At 42.3% G+C, this 25,223-nt stretch overlaps 2 protein-coding genes across 3 annotated transcripts in view; both read right to left on the reverse strand.

Annotated features, from left to right (window-relative positions):
* Window positions 1-1,094: 1,094 nt before the first annotated feature.
* Window positions 1,095-25,223, reverse strand: part of Lpcat2 (lysophosphatidylcholine acyltransferase 2) — a 58,075-nt gene continuing 33,946 nt past the window's right edge. For both annotated transcript variants that reach the window (XM_038312717.1, XM_038312718.1), the window contains 3 exons: window positions 9,054-9,152; window positions 5,308-5,443; window positions 1,095-3,064 (listed from right to left, as the gene is read on the reverse strand). In XM_038312717.1, coding sequence (XP_038168645.1) covers window positions 2,880-3,064; window positions 5,308-5,443; window positions 9,054-9,152 — 420 coding nt within the window. In that variant the 3' untranslated portion in view covers window positions 1,095-2,879. The remainder of the gene's footprint in view (window positions 3,065-5,307; window positions 5,444-9,053; window positions 9,153-25,223) is intronic.
* Capns2 (calpain small subunit 2) lies at window positions 15,801-16,556 on the reverse strand. The gene has a single exon (XM_038312719.1). The coding sequence runs from the start codon at window positions 16,554-16,556 to the stop codon at window positions 15,801-15,803; it is 756 nt and encodes a 251-aa protein (XP_038168647.1).

Consider the following 25,223-nt stretch of genomic DNA (forward strand, 5'->3'; position numbering starts at 1 on the left):
AGAGAATAAATAGAATAAGTAGATAAATAAAATGTAGAGAAAATAAATAGAATAAATAATTAGAAGGAGAAATGTGGGAGGAAGGAGCACAAGAACAAAGAGAACTAGGAGAGAGGACGCTGGGGGCCTAGCTACCTAGCCAGTCAAAGTAAGAGGGTCAGGAAGATTACAGAAGCTAGAAAAGGAAAAAGCCCAGAGGCAAAAGGTAGTCGGGATAATTGTTAAGAAAAGCTATTAAGAAACGAGTCAAGTTAAGGTTGGGCATTCATATGAAAGAATAAGAATCCGTGTGTGATTTATCTGGGAGCTGGGTGGTGGGTCCCCCAAAGGGACAACAGAGCAGAGAGTAAAACCAGCAACAGTGTGCGCCCACATCCAGCCGCAAATGTAAGCTAAATATATATCCAGTTAGAGCTATCGCCATTGATCATCACACCCGGGAGAGGAAAGCTAACCACACGTGACGCAAACAACCGCGGTCTCTAAGCAACTTGGGACATCCAAATCTCCCAATAAGAACTATTTTGATTGAAATGTGCTTTGCTTACTAAATGTTTTAAGAAATAACATTTCTCATTTTCCCTCTACAAATTAGTATATATGACCATAGTGGATTACTAGATTAATTTCTAATCTTCAATCTTAAGGAGAGAAAAGCCCCTCTAGAAGAAACTGGCAGGGCAGGAAGGTCCAGGGCTGCCTAGTAAGAAATGACTGAGCATTCAGTCAGTCAGGTCAAGCTCCTTAGGAATAACCACGTAGAGCTAGAGAGCTGGCTCAGTGCATGAGAGTACTGGCTGCTCTTCTAGAAGATCCAGATTTGGTTCCAGGACCTACATGGTGACTAACCACCATCCATAACTCCAGGCCCACAGGATCCTCTTTGGCCTCCGTAGGCAATGCACACACATGATGACCAGACACGCATGCAGGCAAAACCACCCACATAACATAAAATAAAAATAAATATATCTAAAGACCAACACTACTACAATTTTGGGTAAAGTCTGAGTTTTTTGCAGTAGAACAGAATAAAAATGAAAGAAAATGAAGAACTACATCTATAATTATGTAAACTCACACTCAAACTGTGATATTTTTAAGTAAAAAAGTATATTTGAGATAAAATCAGAACTTTGTACTTGCCAAGTTTTACATTGCAATTTGTTTGTTCATTGATGAAATCATAAAATAGAAACACCATACTGACAGAAGTCGACGTATAAAAACAAGGAAATGATGGGATCATTTCTGAGAGCCTCATAGAAAGCCTCTAATTCCAAATGTTACTCTCCCATGATTAGTGGATTAACATGTGGGCTTTCTGGGCTTACCTGAGTACACACATCTACTGTGTCTGGCAGACATCAGTGTAAACATTACTTAGCATAATTAATTACTTAAGCAATTGCTTCAGCTCATTCTAATGCCTCTTAAAAGTGCTTTAATACACATGAAAAGTAAATAATTACATATACTTAAGGATAGAACTTTGCTGCTCAAATATCCAAATATGTATTTAGTCATTAACTTAGAAAACACCTGCTTCGTGTGTGAAAGTGGGTTCAGACTCACAATCCTTGATTAAAGGTAGTCTCCAACACGTTCCAGAAACTTCGGGGCCTCAGAACTGACTTTAAAACTCTAATTTAAGGCAGACTGGCTAGTAGATTCTGAAACCTAGCCAGAGCAAAGCATTTGGTATCAAAGACTAAATGCAGAACAATAACCAATTATTTTTGTGCATTCTTTTAACAAATTGGTCCTTTATTCGAAATTGCAAATGTAAGTGATATTAAGAGCAGAAATGGGTCCCCATAAAAATGGAGAAATTTTCACCTAACACAGAGGGGCTAAGTTGCTGTTGGATTTCTGCCTGGGTGTAGACTGTGGCCACACATTGATAAACCAAGCGTTTGCATTCCTAGGCTGTTGGTGATACATTGGAAGCATCTGTTTTCCATGTGGATAGTTCTGACAAACTCTAAAAGTTTGAGAGGAAAATTAAACACAATAAAACTCTCTCTTGAATTGGATGGTAAAATATACTAATTTGACCATTATATAAATAGAACAAATCTGATTTATCTGTTGGGAAAGTGCTACCTCTGAAACCAGCCAGCTCAAATTCAATTCAACTCTGTAGCAAACAATTCATTTTCTCATTAGGCAATCACTGTTCCCTTCAATAAGGCAATTCCCACTCAGCTGTGGCTACTGTGGTCATTTTGAAACACGGTCCCTTTTATACTATGGATAGCAGAAAAGGACCTGCTGACCTTAGGGTGCATTTGGAAAAAAAAAAAAAACTTGCAATAGAGATGCATCTCAAGGGGAGTGTGCTCTCTTAAGAAGGCCTTATCTAGCTAAGGGTGCGCTCCCCGCTCCTGGCCAGTGACCGAGGAAACTGAAATCTGAATGGGAAAATAAACATGCAAAGATAAAAATACAAAATTCTGCCATGCATTTCAGATTCCTTATCCTTACTTCCAGTAAGGGAAGCAATTAGAGAAAACACAGTATTATTATATGTGGAAGAACTGAAAATCATTTGTACTTGCTAAACTCACAGTGTTGACCAATGCTGGCCAATACAGAGGAAGACCAGTGAGTTTATTATGAAAACTGAGCTCAAAAAGTCACAAAAATATACAGTATTTATCGCCAGTTAAAGCAACCAGTAAGAGCACAACGTAAGACAAAAGGAACTTACTTGATATACTCAGGTTAATAAAAGCATTTTAGGAAGAAGATATGTCATTTTAGTAAAAAGCTTTCTGTTTTGAACATCATAAGTTGCTAAGCACACGTCCAATGCTGTCAACAAACACCTTCCCAACGACAGGCAGGAGCAGAGCTTTCCTCACGGGAACACCGACTCAATCGACCTTTTTGTCTGAGGCACCCTCCTCATGCTTCTCAGGGCTGACTTTATTACTCGCACCAGAGTGAGCTGTCTGGACTTCATCTGGCAACGAAAACACATGGCATGTCTGGAGGTCTAAGTACGTTGTAAAGATCTTGGCGTATTCTGGGTGCTTTAGGGCAAAACTTTTGAATTCCTCTAGAAGGAAGGAAGAAAAAAAATCAATAAATTAGGGTGTTTCTTCTTTTTGGCATGATGAAACTTAACAAAAGATCTTAATTATACAATTACTGTAGAATCCTGTTACTAGACTCAAAAAACTTCTGATGACATCATAAACTGTACAAGCACTCTGCAATGGTCAAGTTACAGACACGTATTTTTAGCGACTCACTAATTCTGTTCTGAGGTACACAACCTATGGACACTGTGAATTACACCTGGAGACATGTATGAGGATATTCCTGCCAACATCATTCGTAACAGGAAAGAAAGAAAAGGGCTCAGATATCTATCAACTGCAGCAATGAATAAAATTGTAGCATAGTCATGGAGCACAATGACGGCAATGCAAGCGAGTGGCCAATGGTGATGAATTATGACTGCACGCGCTGAGTGAAAAATGCCAGAAACAAAGGAACACAGATTACAAGAGCTCATGAATAGGATGCCCAAAAACTTAGACCAAAGTAAAAAAATGCCAACGCTTAGTTTAATAACTACTTAAATTCCTCAACTATTTTGTAAACTTTGGATGAGCATAGTATTAGGGGAAGGGAGAGATTGTATGTATTCTGAAAAGAAAAAGGCTGAACTGAAAAACAAAACTAAACTCTGGCCACTGGTAGATCGCCAGACGGCCCACGTCCCAGTGGACGGTCCCATACCCATGTGCATTTGTGCATTGCTAATCGGGCTCAGTGGTGAGTCGCAAAAAAAGGAAGCAAATGTTGGAAGGGAGATGCACTGAGAGGGCCTGGAGGGAGTTAAAGAAAGAGACCATGGGAGATGAATATGCTAAAAAATTATCTCTATCTCTATCTCCATATATATGTATATATATAAAACTTTTTCAAATAAATATATTATTTACGATCAGAATATATTATATGCAAAAATTTAATTAAAAAAAAGAAAAAATCTCCTGGGACTGGTGACACGTCTCATCAGTCAAGAGCAGGCACCAGATATGCATATTGGCTCACAACTGGCTACAACTCCAGTTCCAGGGGATCCGATGCCCTCTTCTGGTCTACGTGGGCACTGCATGCACATGGCGCACACAAACTCACAGAGGCATATAAATAAACATATACATACAAAAATAAGCTTTAAAAACCAGTATTTAGAATAATAGAGAGTATCATGGAAGCAAATGCCCAAAGAAAATTTAGTGTACATGAGTTTTTGAAGGTTTCTTTTTTTAATGACCTCAACAGAATTCATAGCCCTCTATATGTAATTATCTAAAAGAGAATACGGGGCAGACAAAAGGCCAGTAACTAAACACAGAGTAAGAGAAGTATGTGACCTGATTTCCCCATCCCGTAAGCATTAATAAGCTGAACCTCTGTGAGCACCATCAGGGCAATGTAATTAGGTTGTTAGTGTCCCTCCAGCCGGAGGCGAAAGCTTGGAGAAGATAAGCTAGCTGGCCTGGCATACAGGACCACATCAAAGCTAAGCAGGAAACGATCACCCAGGCCTCCGCGTGTTTCCGAAAGACTACACTGGAAAATAGAGGGAAAGGGATCCACCACCATTGTTTTGATGTATGGTTCTGAGCCACCGGGATGAAGGAGAAGCCAGCGCATGGGTCTGTATCTACACCACAGTACCATAGACCTTCTTCTGTCATGGCCACTCCCTGATGGGGGTGGCTCTAAGAAGACAAAGACAAAGGCTGCCCATATAAACTACTACAAGGACCTCCATAAGTCATTTAGCTACTACTGTTGTGGTGCCTTGGGCCATACCCCTTCCCTGCAGTTACAGCCTAGCTTGACTAGCTTACTCGGGGCAGCCACACTCAGAGCAGATAGGAAAGACACTGAGGTGTCGCCAATGGTCCAGGCTCTAATGCCAGACTCTTAATTTTTGAACCCTGGCTCTGACAATCTTCAGGTGGACAGTCTTCAGAAAGCTACTTAAATCCTTCATTCTTCGCCAAATACAGATGTGGAAAAAACCAAAAACAAAATAAAAAAAAAGACCGGGACACTGCTTAAACAAGTTTATAAACACAAAATATAAAAGAGAACGTGGTGTACGAGTCTTCGATAATTAGCTGTTACTACCACCACCACCGTCACAATGCGGTCGTCACCATCGCCATTTGCTGTTACCAATAGTCAGCCAAGGGGAACCCACTCATCTGACTCCCGACCCAAGACCCGGATGCTCTCATCATCAATGAGTGGGGACTGGGATTGCCTACTCACCATAGGAAACAGAGTCCCCGCGGGCAATCTCCCTGAAGAGACCGGAAACATCAAGGTCAGGCACTCCAAGAGAAGCCTGCAGAATGGTGCAGAACTCCTGCTCTGTTATGTAGCCATCCTCGTCAACGTCAAAGAGCTGCAAGTGAAACAGCACACGAAGATGGCCGAGTAAAGCCTTTAATAATGGAGACAGTTACCGTACAAGATATATACGCATGTGTGCACACGCATATATTAATGTAGATACATGCGAGAGGGGACAGGGAGAGAATGGTCTCTGCTCCTCTTGTAAGACTTAAACGCCTACAGTAGTTTGGTAGTGGAAAGAGCCAGAGCCAGAATCGGGGCCATGCCAATAGTACGTACTAAAAGACATGGGAACCCTGGAGGGACCTGATGACGCTTACCCGGGGGAGGTCCACAAAGGCTGTCATTACAGTTGGCTCTCATAATGTAAAGAGAAGTTCCCAGACGATAAAAGGAATGGCAGGTGAGTCCCTGGGACTTAAGTCCAGAGACTGATAGAGGAGCTAGATCCAATCATGGTGGATGTACAGGGCCCCACCTAATACTTGCAAAGGGAAGGGGTTAATCACATGTCTTCTGAAGGAGGCCTCTGAAGCAGACATAGTGTGCAGGACAGTATGGGAGCAAGGAGCCTTTCCCAAGCAAGAAGACCAAGTGAGGCTAGGGTGGACAAGCAGGACAGGAAGGACAGATTGTTCATGCAGCACAAATACAGGATGCAGAAAGGTTTGTAGTAATGGGAAGGAGCCAAAGAGCCAGAGTTTTCTAGTTTGGGTAACTGAGGAAAACAGGTGTAACTACTGCCAAATGAGATAAGAGTTGAGCCTAGAAAAGTTAAATCTGAGTTAGAGGTGCCAGGAGTAAGTGAAAAGGTGGGGGGAGAGAATCAGCTATGAGCTCAAGAGGTTATAGGGCTCCAGGTAGAAATTCGGGTAAGAACTGAACCAGGGGCGTGTGCAGCTTGTCCGCAGAGAGGGTATGGAGTGAAGAACCAGCCCTGAGCCAGCCCCATGGAGAGGTGGACAGAAGAGGAACTGAGGTTTAGAAGGATTAGACAAGTGTGTGTCAACTGAAGCTAACAGAGGGTCTTAATAGAACAAGACTCGACAGTGGAAACAGGCATCAGGCTACAATGCTGTGGGATGACCAAGGAGAGCAAAATAGTTGCTAGATTTGGTAAGTCGGAGATGAGAAGCTTCCAGTTTCAGAGAACCAAAGGGGAAGTGGTAATGAGAGTCAAGGGACAAACAAGAGATTGGCGACAACAGCTGGCATGGGCATTTCTAAGAAGTTACAGAAGAGAAGGCAGCAGACAGCAAGATAACACCAGGCACGAGAGGCGATTACATTTATAGGTGGAAAGCAAAGCAGTGGGCTGGGAAGGCTGACAGCCACGCAGTGGAAGAGGAGTAAATGCTGGATAACCAATAATCAAAATAAGAATACTTAATTAGAACTTCTTTTTTACAGGCACTGGTCAGAGGTATCCTGTTCCCTTTATATGTATTAATCCTTAATGCTCCCAATACACTTTGGCAACAGGTGCCAATGTTAACCCTCTTAGACATGTGGCAGCTGAGGCCCAATGAAGGTAGCAGGTTCTGTCCCAGGGCATGCAACCTGTAGATGTCAGAGCTAGCAAATGCAGTCATCAGTACTGAAAGGCTTCAGTGCTTGGCATCTATATTTCAGACCAAACGTTAGATCAAAGACATGGAACAGTTGCCATTAGTGAGGTCTGATAATCATGGAAAGAACTATAAGTGAATACTTAACAGTGGGTGAGAGGGGAAAAAAGAAAATCCATAGCTCGAATTTGGGATTTGTTACCCCAAAAAGGGGAACAGGCTTCTGACCCATTTCTGACTGTTGAGTTTTTTGTTTAACTGGGTGCGAAGGTGGCTGGAAAGAGACGTGAACTGACAGGTTTTCATAAGCTGTAGACCACAGGTTCCTAATGCATCCTTGACTTCGAACAGTAACTGCCAGGCTCAGTGGCACCTCTACTATTCTACCTGTACAGCTCACTGTAAAGAGGAAAGAAAAGATGGGAAGTGAGCTATAATGCGCTTACCACAGAAAAGGATGCGGCGGGATTCTATACACTATGAAAGTATAAAACTAACTGAAAACAAAAAAAAATACATAAAATATTCTCAAAACAAAACATACCAAAATTCAGCTTCAGATAACCAGTGTGAGCTAGGTGTGGTGGAACCTGTAATCCTAGCACTCAAGGGGCTGAGGTGGAAGTACTTCATGTTTGAGCCAGCCTGGGCTACAGAGTGAGACCTTGTCTCAAAATTTAAAAAAATTAGATAAACAAATACATCAAGAGAGGTAAATTAAAACCAATGTAAAGCATGACCCTTGCCATAGGAAGAAAATGAGCTAATTATAGATGTTAAGTCTTCCTTTCTTCCCTCTTCCATCGTCAAACCAAGGTCTAGGCTGGTCAAGCTTTTCATGGTTTCTTTAAAAACAGTCATTACTGTGATGAAGGGCCAGCTTTTCTATTGGGTCTTTCATTGGCAAACCAAGAGTGACCATTTGCTCAGCTAAACGTGTAATTACACATACAACCCCAAAACAGAAACAGAGATGTCTGGATTGGAATGAGTTAGCTCTATATGTCATTTTAGGGTTTTGATGAGGAGGTCTAAAATGCTGAAGGTTTGACATTTTGGGAAAGTATCTGGCCCCTGCATCACGCTCATCACCAGTCAGTCACCCGGGGTTCTTTACATCCCATTTGCTCAGTTTAAAGCAATCTGCAATGGAAAGTATCCTCAGGGGTACATCCAATAAGGAGAGAACACCATCCCTGGTGGCCTCTAAAACACACACACACACACACACACACACACACACACACACACACACACGGAGTCTTGACCAGATAATAGAGAAGGGGAAAGGCTTGCTGGAGCCACAGTAGGATCTGTCTCCGCTTCCATGTAGCATGAAAGCTAGTGACTGTCACTGTACAAGACAATGGACTCAGCTGAGCGAGGTCAGTGGGGAGATGAAGGCAGTCAATGCCCCACGAGCTTAGAACTCAAAGGAAAACACCACGAAGAGACGCTAACAGAGGATGGGTCTCCACTCTCGGGACATGCACTTTGGCGTACAGTGTGTGTGAGTGGCAAGTGCAGTCTGGATCTTTCTTCAAGCTTTGCTGGGGATAAGAAAGATGATTTTTTTTCTCCTAATTTAGATCCCTGCACTACACTGAAAATATGTCGGATATCGCAGTAAGATTAGTAGGGTAGACTGGGACATTTATGGTGATGGTCTGACACATAAACTCTTAACACTTGAATAAACTCCAGCCAATTGAATGATCTAGCAGATGCAAAGTAAGGACAGGTCAGAACTTTCTAGATGAATTAGGATGCGGGGCAAGGAGTGGTATTTACCTATACCTATCTATATATCTCTATCTTACTTCAGAACTTCAAAAGAGGCCTGAACAAGAAGCAACTTTACTTTGCTAAAGCACCCACTCTTCCATCTTGATGCTCCCACTGCTGTTTAAATGAATGCCTGTGTTTTCTTTATTCTCAGTAGCAATTGACTTAATCACATTACCCTCCCGAACATGTCGCAGCAGATCTATAAACTCGGGAAACAGATTCACCAATTTTTCCAATAATGGAGTTAGAGTCAACACATATTTCCAAGGCCAGCCGAGATGTGGTCAGTGGGGTTGGCGGTACCTTAAATGCCACCTGGATGATCTCTTCCGTGTTGGCAGGGTTGCACAAGACAGCCAGGCCGATCACGTACTCCCGGAAGTCAATACTGCCGTCATTATTCTGTGAAGACAGCCATCAGTTAGGGAGGCGGTTATCGAATTAGCGCTAATCATAATCACACGAGGCGAAGCACAAGCATGCTGTGTAGCACCGCAGCATCACGCGCTGGGACACTGTGAAGAGTTTTCCCGAGAAGGACAGCGAGGGAAGGACCGCCTACTGCCAGTTCAGTAGAGTTATAACCAATAATAATGACAAATACTTACTCCTGAGGCCATGTAAAATGATCCACTGACACTCAGTGTGGTTCCTAAGTTGGGAACTGCGTTGATGAGGACCCTTTGGGGGGAAACAGGGACTAAGACTTTACTCCTTAGTGGAAAATAAAGCTTTGAGTCCATGGTGCAAACGGTCCTGCCAAGATGGCCCACACCAGAGGATCCCAAAGGGTCCTGGAGGGTTAATAAACAGCCTTTCTGTTTATTAACACAGAAAATGGAAGTGAAAGGAAAAGGGGACACCGAGGCATTAATTAAGATGCATTCTTTAGTTTTCTGGCTTACTTTGGAAGAATCCAGGAGCTGATATGGCAAACCCAACAACCTCTTGAGGATTTGTGGTTCCAGAAGCACCTGTACTGTGGGGTCAGCGAAAACTAAGCATAACTAGCATGGTATAGACCAGGAAGGGTGTCATGACAACAACCAAAAGCAAAGGATAGGGGGCTCTGACCGGCTGGCACACACATCAACTATCAAGAGAATGAGAGCTTATGATAGAGGAAAAATAGAATGAGGCTTGGTGGTGCCCAGTACCCAGGAGGCAGAATCAGGTGGATCTCTGAGTTCAAGGCCAGCGTGTTCCACATAGTGAGTTCCAGGACAGCCACAGGATGAAATCCTGTCTCAAATAGGGAAGAAAAGGAAGGAGAGGTAGGTTAGAACACAAGGGACAACTCAGGAGGAGAGAACAGACACCAGGGGAAATGAGGGAGAATGAGCAGAAAGATGGAAGAGGGGGGAGGTGAGCAGAATTCAGAGAAGAATTCTAGATGTGAGAATCATTTTGGCGGCACAACTCCCAAGAGACGAATCTCCTGATAAACTCCACACCAGGGACAACAAGGCCAGAGAAACATTCAATCTCACAGATTAACAAAGGGCGCTCGGCATCATCACACATGGATCTTCATCTATACACAATCAGCAGGAACACTTGAGAGAAGGGGCATCTGGAAAGCCCCGACACGGTAGGAGGTTCTCTGAAAGCACATTTTCTAGGGAGGTTTTCCTCCGCCTCTCAATAATTAAACCCCAAAAAGTCAAATCATTTTTTTTTCATATTACTTTATCTAACTGCAGGGCGGAAACTAAAAAGAATAATAATCTAATTTCATGTTCCCACCAGGAAAAGCAGAAACGGAAATTTTAAGATTTCCCCCAAGTATTAGGGTTTATGTCTAAGACAAAGGCTGAAGTCATTCAACTTCTCTATTTGCCTAGAAACCACCTTGAGAATAACTATACTTAAAAATTGATGTTCCTGCAGTATAAGTTACATCCAGCTGGATGCACCTACATGAAGTGTGTAACTGATATCACACACACCAGGTAGTCACTGCCACAGTGAACATCTGGACACCATCACCACGGAAGTGTCAAAGAAGACAGAGTACTAAGGAGCACAATATGCCCCTTGTGCTGTCACCACGTAATTCTTTATGCACTGTACACAATGATTTTGCAAGTCTTAGACACTGAGGAGCTCTGGACCACAGAAAAATTGCTCAACACAGATAAGCTTCCTGTGCAGTTGACTTTCCCTGAGCAATAATGGCGTCATGAACGACCAGTCTTCACTACACCACTGGCTCTGTGTGGAACGCAGGTCAAGCACTGCGGCTCTTCTTGCAGAAATGAAAACGTAACAGACCCTTTCAATGACCACTAGGAACAAGGCAACGTGCTAGTGCCCAAATTTACACTAGTATATGGTGGCTAAGCAGTCTTTAGTAGACACATTTTTTGATTGATATGATCATAATATGGCAGACCCTTGACTCACATGAGAAAGAATATGAAATTTTTCTTTCTAGTAATGTGAAGGAGGAAAAACCAGCATGGAAATTACTTGGAGCGATTATTTTATTGGATTAGTAACATACTACTGAGGCTTTAAATCAGTATAATAAACTTCAGAATTGGAGGAAATTGTAGAAACTACCAATGAAGCTGACACGCATTTCATTTCAAGTTAATAAAACTCACTATTTCTATAACTGCAATTAAATTTAAGTTTAATTGGATCATCAGCCATTCAAACTTAACAGTTTGACAAAGAATATATTTAAATGGACAAAAACATTATATAAAAACATGCATTCTTTTAATTTTCATCTTTTTGAATCGGTTTTGTGATTTTTTTTAAAAAAAAATTGTTCCATAAATCTATGGCAGTTTCCTTCAAACTTCCCCAGGAAGAATTATAAACTTAATAATAGCACCTGGTCTTAAAATGTATTTCATAGCTACATGTAAATGAAGAAATAAACCTTTCCATGGAAGGTCCTAGTCATTTCTCCACATCCTTTGCCAAGGCAGAGCTGAGGAATAGCCAGAGTTGGCACCAAGGAGCTACCCCGAATCACTGCAAAAAGAAGCATAGCCAAGCTTCAGTGAGCCCTAGCTGTGGATTTTGTCCCTTTCCTGGAAGTCAGCAGCATCAGAAAAGAGTATGGGAGGAGTCACAGTGAGTCCAGTCACCCAGCACCTTTGACCTGCTGCCCTGGCTTCTAGGAACAATGGGAAGTCCAAGTAACTCATCTTTATATTAACTGTTGAAATCTCAGGAGGAGGCCCAGGAAGACCACTCTGCAGTTAGTATGGAATATCCCTACTCACTGTGTGAATATATGTCACTGTGACTGGTTTAATAAAGAAGCTGACTGTTCAAGAGCTGAACAGAATTAGACGGGAGAGCCAAACTGAGAATGCTGGGAAGGAGAAGGAGGAGCCACAAGCACATGCAGAGAGAAGCAAGATGAACATGCCGTACTGAGGAAAGGTACCTAGACACGTGGCAAAGTATAGATAAGAAATATGGATTAATTAACATGTAATAGTTAGCTAGTAACAAGCCTGAGCTATTGATCGAGCATTTGTAATTAATATTAAGTCTCCACGTGGGAAAGAAACATCCACCAACATTTCAGAACACTGGCTGCTCTTCCAGAGAACCCAGGTTCAATTCCCAGCACCTATATGGCAGCTAACAACCATTTGTTATCTTTAGTCTATGGGGATCTGATGCCCTCTTCTGACCTCTTCAGGTACTGCACACACATAGTACTTATACACAGCAAAACATCCACACACATAAAAATAAACTAAAAAAAAATCCCAGGAGGAATAAATGGCCTGATTCTCAGGCATCAGTTTTTGGAGGCTGTTCTACAACTTAATGTATTTTGTGATTTAGAATCAGATTTTTTTTTTAGGATATGATTTTGAATACATCTTATAAGGGGTTACATCCCAAGGACAGTTTTTCTTTTTCCCTGTGTTATGTTAAAACGGATAACATCTTTGAGGATGAGAAATAACCAATACTCTTAGAGTAACAGTCAAAACATCCCCATAAAATATAATCTACTGGTCTTCCTTAAGTCTCCACCCGCGATGACACATTATTCCCTGAAGAACGCTATTATTAGGACACTGTTTGTCTCATTTATCAAAACAGGCAAAGAAAGTTGTTCCAATTACTTGGGTATTCCAATTGAGAGTATATTTCTACCACATATATAAGAATACTACCAATTTTACTGTACTTAAACTACCTTAATATACTTAGCATTATGTGAGCACTTTCAAACAATAATTCTGCCATTCTTCAAGATCAGTTCACATTCAGTACAGGGTCGCTATGGGCATAAAGCTTTAAAACATATTCCTAAAGTGACCTTCAAGATGACATACACATCATGAATGTGTTTTGGAAATTTCTTGCTTTTGGATATACAGCACACATTTCCTTTCTACGCTTTTATGGGTTGTAGAATTTAGTGGATACACATTTTCAAAGTTATATGCAGTTTTTTGGACATGTAAATTTACAGTACAATTTTATACATTTTTCTCGCTATCATTCTCAGCTTACTGCTTTGATTGTATTCTTTAATATTAGACATTCGCTGACAATGGAGTAGATGAATCAAAAGCCTTTGTCACAGGCCATAAGTAGTTTTCCATACAGAAATGGGAAATTTTTGCATGGGAGTTATAAGAGTTTAGACAGGGTCTCATGTAACCAAGGCTGACTAATTACATAGCCAAGGCTTGACTGGAACTCCTGACCCCAGCCTTTGTCCCAAGTGTGAAGATCCTAGACAGACATGAGACTCCATGACAGCAACACAGCACGTTTTTTAAAGCTGCAAATTAATACTTTCTCTAACCTTGAAAGTGAAGTTGCAAACGTTAACCTTTGAATGAAAACTAAGAAACTCAGTCACTGTTCGAGCTGTTGGTTCTAAGCAACAGCCAAAGATTTGCCTGCTTAGGACAATCTCGAGTGTGGATTGAATCTTCTAGTGTTCACAGTGGTGACTGGGGTTAGTTAGATAAATTTTATATGAATCTAGAAGGCAACAGAAGAGAAACTTAGGTGGCTTCTGGATGTTTTTCATGCACATTAGAGGAGAATCATGAACTTGGTATTCCCTGAGCTAGGGGACTGAGGGAAATACTTAACGCCACTTCTATCATGCGATGACAGCTTTAACTTTTACAAGGCAGTTATGATGAAATCTGGGGCGAAAATACAAGCTCTGTATTGTCCCTTCTACAACCACAGTGTGGAAATCAAATCAGAAACATATTCCAAGTCCTGATAGACATCTTGGCAGCTTTCTCCCTTTCCTGGCTACTCTCCTGCTCCCATGTCCGATGTATTAGTGGATTGATTCTACACCAGTGAGGTTGGTAGGAACGTGAGGTTGCTGGCAGCAGTCTCATGCTTATACACACCCAGAGCTGGTCTAAGCAGACTATCCGACGAAGTTAAGTTACAAGTTCCTTCAAGAAAGTAGATGTGATCTCTGGGCTTGGCTCAGTTCAGAACTGCGTGTGTCGTAGTTCATAAATACTACATGAAGGAGGTGACGGCGCACACGGTGGCCAAACGCCAACCTCTCCCAACATCACTGGGGCTTTCTGGCATGAGCTCCAGACCTCTTAAGAGGCCAGCTCCATCGTTTCCATAGCTACAACTTTATTCTAAGTTAGGTTTTTTTTCTTTTTATCTCAGAAGGACTCTCCAAAGTGGCCCAGGATGGAAGGATGCACTAAACATAGGAGAGAGTGTAAAACACTGAAGACCGGCGAATGGGTGGATAAAGGCTTGCAACCCAGCCTCTTTTCAGTTGTGCTTGAAGTTGTAACAAACAGCTCGTACCAAATAATAAAATCAGGCGAAGTGCTATATATACCAGAAAAGACATGGTTAACTCAGCGGCAGGGTGGCAGGTTCTCACCATTCCTAGTTTCCCTTTCTTGAAGGGAGGTGGCACCGACTCACCTGCTTGGCAGTTCTGGCTGAGACAGATTTGAAAAGCCCTGGGAAGTAAGGTATAATCTACAGTGCTTAAGTCTGTCGCCTTGGCATTGGCATCACTTGAAGAGCTTAAAGAGGGTTCTGAAGAGAATCACTTCATCTGGAGGAGGAGTCAGGCAGGCATTGCTACAGGCCTCTCCCTGCAGGGCTAATCTACAGCCAGGACCTCAAGCCACTGAGAGAAAAGTCAGCAACCTTTGTTGTCTATGCTGCTTCATATTCCACTTCACTGATGGTTAATTATGTGTTTTAACTGGTCTTTTTTTTTCCCCTCCCTGCCTGTCGTTTCCAAAGATAAGCAAAGGAATTTTCCTTGCTCTTAGGTTGGGCAAGATGGGACAAGAGCTGACTAACATCCCCTGGGTGTGCCTGGTTTTGTCTGAAGTAAACGTAAGAGTGATCATTTTGGCTCATTAAGACGGCTAAAGACATTCTGAACAATAGGAATACCTTTTCATTTCTCTGGTCCTTGACTCCTTACAAACACCCCAACGCAAAGCTGCTCTGTTTGTCTCATTAGGAAGCAGCCAAAGGATGCTAGACTTTTAGGTAGGTGCTCTCTATTTTTTTTTTTTTTATAAAATGATACCCCTAGATAAAACTGCCTAATCTCACATTTTTTAACTTATTGCTATGCAATATAGTAAGTTCTCTGGAAAGTAGACTTCTTCATAATATAAAGTCCAGATGTGAAATTATGAGTAAAACAGACATTAACCTTTCCTTCTCGGCTTTTCAAGGGGGAAAAACCTAGTCCCTGATGCTTTCCTGATTTATTCCAGGATCATAAACAATGCTAATCCATTCACCAATAAGCAACAACCTTTTAAAATCAACCAGTATTTCCTCATCACATACACGTCTCTACAATTGTCTCTCAAAAGTCGTTACAAACTTGGAACGCTTTTTGTCCAAAATTAGTTTTAATGAAGCACTACAGTGTAGATGATCAAGAAGGAATATGTAGCATTATAAAAGAGCTCCCCCTTCCCCGGGAAATGGTAGCTGTTGGGTAGAATATGACCCTTGGTGCACACAGCCAGGCTTTCTGCAGTCCTCTCCTCCATGGTGGGCCCCGCCCTCTCCGTGCCCATTTCAGGAATACATGGTCAGCTGCAGCCATTCTCGGAGGGACACCTGAATCAGGCCATCCGCATCGCGGTCCAGAACCTTGAATGAGCGGAACATGGCATCCAGCCGGACCAGGCAGCTGATGAAGTTGTTAAAATTCATGCTGCCGTCCTCGTCCGCATAGCGGCGGACTACCATGAGGTAGAGCTGCTCGTTAAGCTGGAAGCCTGCAGCCTGCACAGCCCCGTGCAGCTGGGAGCTTCTGAGAACGCCGGAGTGGTCGCTATCGTACTGCTTGAAGACACACTGCCATTTCTTGATGTTATTCCACAGGTACTTAAACTCCTCAAAGCCCAGCTTCCCGGTCGTGTCGCTGTCCATGACAGCCACAATGCTCCTGCAAGTGTCAAGGCTGAAGCCGTCCGTCTTCAGGTCCTTGTGCTTCGCAAGAACTTTGTTGAGAATATTCTTCAGGTCACTGGCGCCCACCTCCATGTCGGGTCCAGCCAGCTGTGCAAACTGTTGCCGAAACCGCCTGACCTCCTCACTCTCCGAGGCCTCCACCGTGGTAAAATGCCGCTGCTGCGGGGGAGGCGGCTCGGGGGTATACTGAGCTGCAGCAGCCTCGCTGATAAAATTGACAATCCCTCCAATGATCCCTCCGATGTTGCCTCCGGCTCCTCCTCCTCCTCCTCCATGACCACCTCCTCCAAGAAGGCCTCCCAGAGCCCCCCCAAGACCCCGATCGGCCCCTTCCAGGATCGCCTTTGCCAGAAACATGCCTGCGGGTTAGCGAGCAGGTGTGACCGCCGCTAAAATCCTGGAGACGGTTTGGAGGGAGCTGCAATAGAGTCAGAGCAGTGCACATGTGGAAGAACTGGCTTTTCTGTACCTGCTTAAAACTGTACCACACCCCAGGAGATGGTTCATCTCCAACTGAAGTTGCTGAGTTCCGCTGGGTCCTAGCACCAGTCATATTTTCATGGGCCTCAATGAAGGTTTTTTTTTTTTTTTTTTTTTTTTTTTTTTTTTTTTTTTTTTTTTTACGTGTTTAGATATTCCCCGTTGGAATACTATTTTAAATAGGAAATATAAAGCTATAAATTGCTTTGACATTGTGTTCTGACTTTTGCTAGCACCCAAAACAGAGCATGAATTTTCCTCACAGGAGAAGGTCAATGATTCAAATCAACAACTTCTTAACCAAGGAATATTTACTGTAGGGATCGAACTGAAGAAAATTCTTGGGAATTTGATACAGATGCTGTCCTTCTATTAATCCAGAATCCAATTCTTAAGGACAACTTGGTGGGGGTGGGGGGGTCTTCTTCAGTCAACGTCTCCAGATCCTACCCTCAGAAATTAATTCTGCCCAAAGGTCGGCTATAGGGCCCCTAATTACTATTTTGGGGGCCTCTTGGAGGCTAGCACTTATACAAGCTATGCTATATATGTATATGCCTCTGTGGAACCTGTGGTGCTGGAGTCAGGCATCTGTGAGCTGCTGATTGCCTGTCAGAAGTGAATTCATCCTCTGCAAGAGCAGAAGACACGCTCCAGCCCACAGTGTGAATTCTTATTTAAACGTTTGAAGGAATTCACCAGTGAAGCCATATGCCCTTCTTTGTAAAGAAGTTACTGACTTAGGTCCAAACTTAACTTCTTCTTTTTTTTTACTTTTATCTTTTTTATTTATTATGTATACAACATTCTGCCTCCATGTATGCCTGCACACCAGAGGAGGGCGCCAGATCTCATTACAGATGGCTGTGAGCCACTATGTGGTTGCTGGGAATTGAACTCAGGACCTCTGGAAGAGCAGCCAGGGCTCTTAACCTCTGAGCCATCTCTCCAGCCCCCAAACTTAACTTCTTAAGGGCTAGAAGGATGGCTCAGCAGTTGAGAGCAAGTACTGTTCCTGCAGAGAACCAAGTTTGGTTCCCATCACCCACATCAGGCAACAATTTCCATTAACTCCAGGATCTGATACCCCTTTCTGGCCTCAGTGGGCATTGCAGGCATACACACACACACACACACACACACACACACACACACAGAGAGAGAGAGAGAGAGAGAGAGAGAGAGAGAGAGAGTGTGTGTTACAGATCAAATAAAGTCTTTTTTTTAAAGCTGCTTCATTGGGTCATTAAAAGACAAAGAACCTTAGGTCTTTAGAGGTTTTTCTGAGTCTGCAGATTCAGTCATGGCATGCTAAGTATTTCTAAGAATGGCTCTACCTTGTCTAAGTTATCCAGATGGGTGGCGCATGCTTGCTCTTGCACGAATTGCTATTTCTGTAAAATTAGCACTGACGGTTCTCCTCCCATTTCCACTAATTTGTCTGGCTTCCTTGTCTGTTTTCTTTCTCCAATATTACCTTTGTGAGATTTAAGTATATATTTCTAACAAGCATTTTCAGAAGTCAGTGTGTGGTAGGTGGGTCCGGGACAACACTCTGAGAAAACCTACCTTCCATCTGCTACATTTGAACTCACATCCTCCATAGCGCTTTGAAAGTTCCACTGGTGAATTCAGAGAAAGATGGCTAGGACTTAATGGTATCTATTAATGGTATTATTAATGGTATCTATTGTATCGCTTAAGGACTAAGGAGATAGTTCAGTTAGTAAAGTGTGGAGAACACAGGGACCTCAGTTTGGCTCTCTAGAAACCATGTAAAAACCCAGGTGCAACAGCACACACCTGCCATCCAGCTCTGGGGAGGGAGGTACTGACAACAGGATCCCTGGGCTTGCTGGTCAACCAGTCTGGCTGAATCAGTAAGTTTCAGGTTCGGTGAGAGACATTGTCTCAAATGGTAAAGTAGGGGGTAAACTGAGGAAGACACCAACAACAGCCTCTGGTCTCTACATACACACACACTCACATAGTCGTACAGTCACAGTTACACACACACACACACACACACACACACACAGCATGATTATTTTATTACTTATTTCAAATCTGAAAAATGATAATAAGAGTATCTTCCCTGTCTGCTTCACCATGGCTCAATCTAACTTTGTCTGTACTGGGACAAGAGGTAGGCGGTTAGGATGCAAAGGTAAATAAAATAGGACTGTCGTGCTCAAAGTCAAGAAGACCACAGGGCTGATCGTAAGTGTAAGCTTGTGCCCATTTGCATATTTCTATTACTAATACTAAACAATTAAGATTTCATAGTTCACAGTTAGTGTTAAGATTTCATTAAATTCCCCCTGGAAGATAAAAACATATTCTAAATAAAGGAAAACTCAGAAAAGGTACCACGTTCTGAAGATGATTCAGGTGATGGGCTTTATACTGCATTAGCAAACTAGCAAAGCTGCCCAAAGAAAGTCAAGGATCCCTCTGAGATAAAGGAGAGATAGCGCATACGCCTGACTACGGGTGGAGTCATCCTCCCCATGGACAACGATACAAAGGGACAGCATAGCAGACACACAGGGAAGCAGGGGATGCGGGGTACTCGGGAGGTAGTCAACAGCACAGAGTGATAGAGAGTCTGCTCAGACACGTGGAAATGATGGGAGAGAGAGCAGCAAATCAGAGCGGGACTGGAAAGGATTGGGGACCACTGTGTAAGAGGGTCCACCTCACAGGGTACTGCAGAACCACCACAGCTCAGACTGGAGTCACAGTGAGAACAGATACCGTGAAACTGCACAGTTCTAGTACAATGAATGTGTGAGCCATTTAGAGGAGAATGGTAGCTAGAGAATTACAATCTCTCCCTCCCTTCTGAACCAAGAAGACCTTGATTTCAATTCTCCTGCTTCAGCTCTGGAATGTTTGGATTATGAATCTATGTCACCACACCCAACTGATTTTTTTCTGGTTTTTTTTTTTTTTTAGGTCATGGAACAATGTCTTTAATATCCTATTTCAGCCATACCCAATAACTGGCCTTATTTCTTAGGAACACAATGAAAGTACTTGTGTGAACACTAAAGAACAAATATCCTTAACTGTGTAGGGAAATGTACACAGAAATGACTGCTTTCCTTTGAAGAGAAGCGCAGGACTCACTGTGTCTCACACAGATTTATACCTATTTATAAAGCTTCTTTAAGAGAATTTTTTTATTTTTACAATTCCAATTTATGTGTATTGATGTTTTATCTGCATGTCTTTGGACCATATGCATGCAGTGCCCATGGAGGCCAATAGAGGGAGTCAGATCTCCTAACTGGAATTACAGTTGGGTGCCACCTGTGGGTGCTGGGATTCAACTCTGAGCTCCCCGGAAGAGCGGCCAGAGCTTTTAACCACTGAGACAATTCTCTCAATTTTTTTTAGTGTTGCAAATTAACTCGATAGCAACTAGTATCTTATACAATGTACCTCATCTTACATGTTGTTTGGTTATTTTGCTATATTTTAAATTCCAATCATTTATACTCGAAGAAGAAGGAAGGTATTTGGCTAAGAGTTTGTCATAAATCATCACAGCATAACACGCTGTTGCTAGATGAAGAAGTGTTTTCTTCAAAGCCTACTTAATCTTCTACAATTATTTATTAGAACATTTATAACAACCTGAGTTGCTATCTGAGAGGAAAAACCACTGCTAACATCTGGAAGAAAAGACAGACCAGGCTGTACCTAATGGAAAATTAGATCCAACTTGGGAGAAAGAGTTACTGAACTTAAGAGATAAACAATGATACATGAACACTAATATAATATCATTTCTAATAGCACCAAGTGAAAACAACCTCAATAACTACCAACTGGTGAATGAATATTTGATACAAAGAAATACTAATCAAAACCAAAATGGAATTAATCACTGATGCATACTACATGGACAAATCTCAAACCACGCTAACTAAGGAACTACATGTTGATGTTGCTACATTCCAGTTACACAAAATGTCCAGAAAGCCCACATGTATGAAGCCAGGAGCAGATTAGTAGCAGCCACTTAGGTTCTGGGAAGGAAGCACAAAAAATTATACAGCAAATGGCATAAGGCATCATCTGAGGGTGACAGAAATGTGCTAAAACTGATTGACAGTGAGAGTTGCAGAGCCTGGTAAATAAGCCGAGGGGAAGACATGCATTCTTTTTTTTTAAGCTTTGGAGCCTGTTCTGGAACTAGCTCTTGTAGACCAGGCTGGCCTCGAACTCATAGAGATCCACCTGCCTCTGCTTCCCGAGTGCTGGGATTAAAGGTGTGTGCCACCACCGCCTGGCTGAAGACATGTATTCTTAAAGGAAGCAAGAACAGGATTTGTAAATCACACCTTAAAAAAGTAATTGTTTTTTAAACCCTCGGTAACCATTTAACAGCAAAAAGATAACAAAATGTTTGGTTTCCATGGTGCAATTAGCCAGCTCTGTGGCCATGAGGGGGAACTTCCTCCCTTGGCCTAGCTGCTTACCACAAAATGAAGAGAATGGGCAATTAATTAGCTATCTAAGGCCTCAAATTCTACAGTTGTGTATGTCTGGCCTTCTTCTTTGTTTTGGGTTTCGCTGTTGTTTTGGCTTTTTTGTTTGTTTGTTTTTAGAGATAGGGTTTCTCTGTGTAGTCCTGGCTCTCCTGGAACTTGCTATGTAGACTAGGCTGGCCTCGAAGTCACAGAGATCCACTACCTCTGCCTTCTTAGTGTTAGGTTCAAAGGCATGCACCACCACCACCCAGCATGTGTCTGGATTTTCACGTCATGTAATAGTGACAGCAGCAACATTCTTCCATTCGGTTTCCTTCTGCTACCTACACCTCTGTCGGAGACACACATTTAATCATCTGTACCTTGAGCCTGGTTCTATCAACAGGAAAGACATGTTACTTTACTCCTAACCCAACCCTATGTTTACACGTGCCTCATTTTCAAAAGTATGCTGAGTACATTACTCCTCTAAGGGGGACCTCCAGGTCACAGGAAGTGACTTGAGTCTACATGGAGGACCCCCAATTCCCATCTCAAGTAAAGTCTTTCTGTCAGGTGTGGCCTTAGCTACTGCAAACGTGAATTTGGCAATCATTTGTTGATGAAAATGTCGTGCTGGATGAAATCAAAAGCTTTTCTAGAGTCTATGTGGGCAGGACTGATTTTTCCCTTTTGCTGAACTCTTACTCTGTCCAGCATAGGGGATGAAACTGAACACAATCTTTTCCTGACAAAGCCGGCTTTTTACTTCCCTCCGTGGGGAGGTCAGCAATTGCTCACTTGCTACAGTGCGGAGGTTTGGACTGCTTCAGTCCCTCTTCTGTTTCCTCTCCTAACCTTCCAGGCACCCAGGCACTAAGAATGTAAGAAATATGATTCTTATGTCTAGATCCATATTTATAACATTATAACACGCAAAAGAACACTATGATAGTTGAGACGAGAGAGCCAAGTCAACCCAGGAATTGGGAAGAAATGCTCAGACGGAGGACTGCCAAACTTTCAAGACAACTGAGCAGAAAAGTTCACCTATCCCACCCAGAAGTTGTAGCCTTTTCCTTCAAATGATGTCATGTAAATTACAAAGTGACTTTCACAGAGCAAAGACTGCATAGCGGGGCTCTTGTCATACAAACTACGAAACACTACGTTACTTAATCAAAAACTGACACAGAAGTCAAAAAGATGGGAATTCTCTAGTCTCTCTACAAACATTGAAGGTACCCGTGTCTTGACTTTCACCAGGGGTAAATCCTTGAACCACAGCACCTTGCTTCTAAAAGCAAGGACAAGCCAGGCTGTTTGTTATTATTGGCATTCAGGACTTGCACTTGGATTCACACCAAGAACAGGGTAGATGGGAAGAAGTTGGAATAAAGAAATACATTCATTCCACAGAATGAAACAGTAATAAAAGATCTGCAGATGTTTACAACAGCCAGAAAGGCTGGTTTGCCAGAGTGCTAAAGTATACATAAACCCTTCCTGAGTCATACTTAAACAAAAGACATTCTGCTGCCAGAAGAGCTCAGGGTTAAACAGCAGAAATGGAAACGTGATACTTGTCAATGTTTTCTAAAGAAGGGAAATAGTAACCATGTAGCCTTACTAGTCAAAGGTCTGTGTACAGAATTGTATTGGTTAGTAAGTTACTGAGCTCATGTCGGACTAGACCCAAGGAAATAGAAATCAAGTTCTCTCATTCTTTTCCTTGTGTCTGTGAGGACGGTTGATATATTACTACTTCAAACTAGAGGAGGAGGACTAGAGAGATAGATAGCTCAGAGGTTAAGAGCACGGGCTGTTCTTCCAGAGGACCCTGTTTTAACTCTTAGCACCCACAAGGTGGCTCACAGCCATCTGGAAGTCTAGCTGCAGAGGATCTGATGCCCTCTTCTGGCCTCTGTGTGCACCAGGCATACATGTGGGACAATAACATGCACTCAGGAAAAACATCCTTACACATATTTTTTTTTCCTTTTTTAGTGTAGGAGGATTTTAACAAGAGGTGCTTTGCAGATGATGAAATCATCACTGCTGTTATGGTTCTGGCAAGACATAGTTATAAGCTACAGAAATGACTGTTCCATAATTGTTCCTGATTTAGCCAGTATTATTTCTTGATCTCATTAAATGCTCTTAAGTTTCTTTCACACGTGCTAGCAAATAATTTAGTACTTAATTTGAAGTATTAGCGTAAAATACTGAGACGCCAATATTCTAAACCATTGTCTCAGACTTATCTGGACATTTAATTAACTTTCCAATTCATCTTTGATATGAAGAACTCAGTAAATAACCGTGAGTATAAACAAGCTAAATTAAAGCCAAAGATAAAAAAAAGAGTAGAGTCTTTTGCTTTTGTCCCTCAAAGAGATGGGACCTTGCCAGAGGAAATTACTCCAAACTAGTAAACAGTGAGAGCTCATCTTTGGAACATTTAAGTTGCCTACAATCAAATACCTGAGAGTCTAAAGAGCATACTACTAATAGCATTTTTAGGACAAAGTGATAAAAAAAATAATTACACAGTTCTTGTAGATTAGCCAAGAAGAAAGAGTCTTAGGGAACCCTGAGAAGGGAAGAGAGGGCAAAGGCATGTGTAAAGTGGGGTTTCCACACAACAATGCACAGCTGCTAAGGGTCAACAGGATCACCCAGCCTTCATTAAGCAGTGAGTTCACTACCTAGCTACTGAGGGAAACACTCTTGGAGTTGCTGGACCCCTTGCTCTCCCATCAAATATTCTCCAGCTCGATCATTTCACTAGACTGAGGAAACAGGCCTGGCATGTGTGTGTGTGTGTGTGTGTGTGTGTGTGTGTGCAAGGTGTGGCAACCATTACACAACTCAGGTTTTCAAAACAAAGAAACTTCACAGGCACAGACATGCAGCTGCATTAAACACACACACAGACACACACACAGACACAGACACACACACACAGGCACGCATGCACACACAGCAAGAGAGAGACAGAGAGAGATGGCGGGTAGGCTGATAGACAGAGACAATCTAATTAGTCATTAATTCTCCACACTATTTTCTCTTCTAGTACATGGCAGGCAGAAGACCAGCTTGTGGTCTATACTGAAAGTCAAGTACAGAGAAGCACATTGACGGCTGTAAGGGCGAGTGAAATCTGTCCGTATTGCATGAATTCCTTCCCCAGCTTCGGCATCTCCACAGCTGAACCTGCTTCTATTTCTGAGGACTTCGTCTTAAGCTCCCTGTAGACCATAACGCTCCAGATGAATCCTGGGTCAGCCTCCATTTCCTTGTGTCTTCTTTCAAGAAGTCTGTGCAGGAAAATTTCTCCCCATATATATATATTTTTTTTTTAGAGAAAACAAATTTAAAAGTCCTCATTTCATATCATGGCCTGGAGCCATTGTAGCCCCATCACTCCGTGGAGTTCCTCATGTTCATTTTAGTCACGTATATGACTCATATTATGGGACCTACCATATAGTCTTTTATTTTTAGCATGAAATTGAAATCATGCTGTATAAATTGACACTTCGAATTCTTTTTACTAATGTGTCATAAATATTTTACTGTATTATAAATAGATTTTCAAAATCTCAAATGTCCTAATGACTTTCAATGTCTCATTAGCTTTATTGTACCAAAGTAAGTACTCAGGTAAATAAGGGATCAGAAGCCTGTGCCTGCAGCACTAGGAAGACCACAACAAAGAGGGTGGAGATGCTCTACAAAGCAGAGGCAGGACAGCTAACCAGAGACTATGGGGTTCCACTGTTCAGGGAGGGTAAAAAGAACATAAGCGCATAGGAAGAACCCATGAGTCGGCACAGAGGCAAATCAAACAAACTTACACTGCTTAAGGGGCCTAGGAGGAAGATTGCATGTTTGCATTAGTGATATGGGGTTTTCCACCACAAAAGGAAATGAATGCCAGTTCTCGTAAGAAAGACAAATAATAAACAGGTAAAATAAACACGACACCTATTAAAATAGCCCATGGAGAAATGTGATTGGCAAAATAGGCAACGGTTCCCACCACTGTTCTTATGCCTAG

This window comes from Arvicola amphibius, chromosome 15 (genome assembly GCF_903992535.2).
Source record: "Arvicola amphibius chromosome 15, mArvAmp1.2, whole genome shotgun sequence".
NCBI lineage: Eukaryota > Metazoa > Chordata > Mammalia > Rodentia > Cricetidae > Arvicola > Arvicola amphibius.

What these genes read in the sequence shown, in the direction of transcription:
- Capns2 (XM_038312719.1), bottom strand. Translation starts at nt 16,556, where the DNA reads ATGTTTCTGGCAAAGGCGATCCTGGAAGGGGCCGATCGGGGTCTTGGG.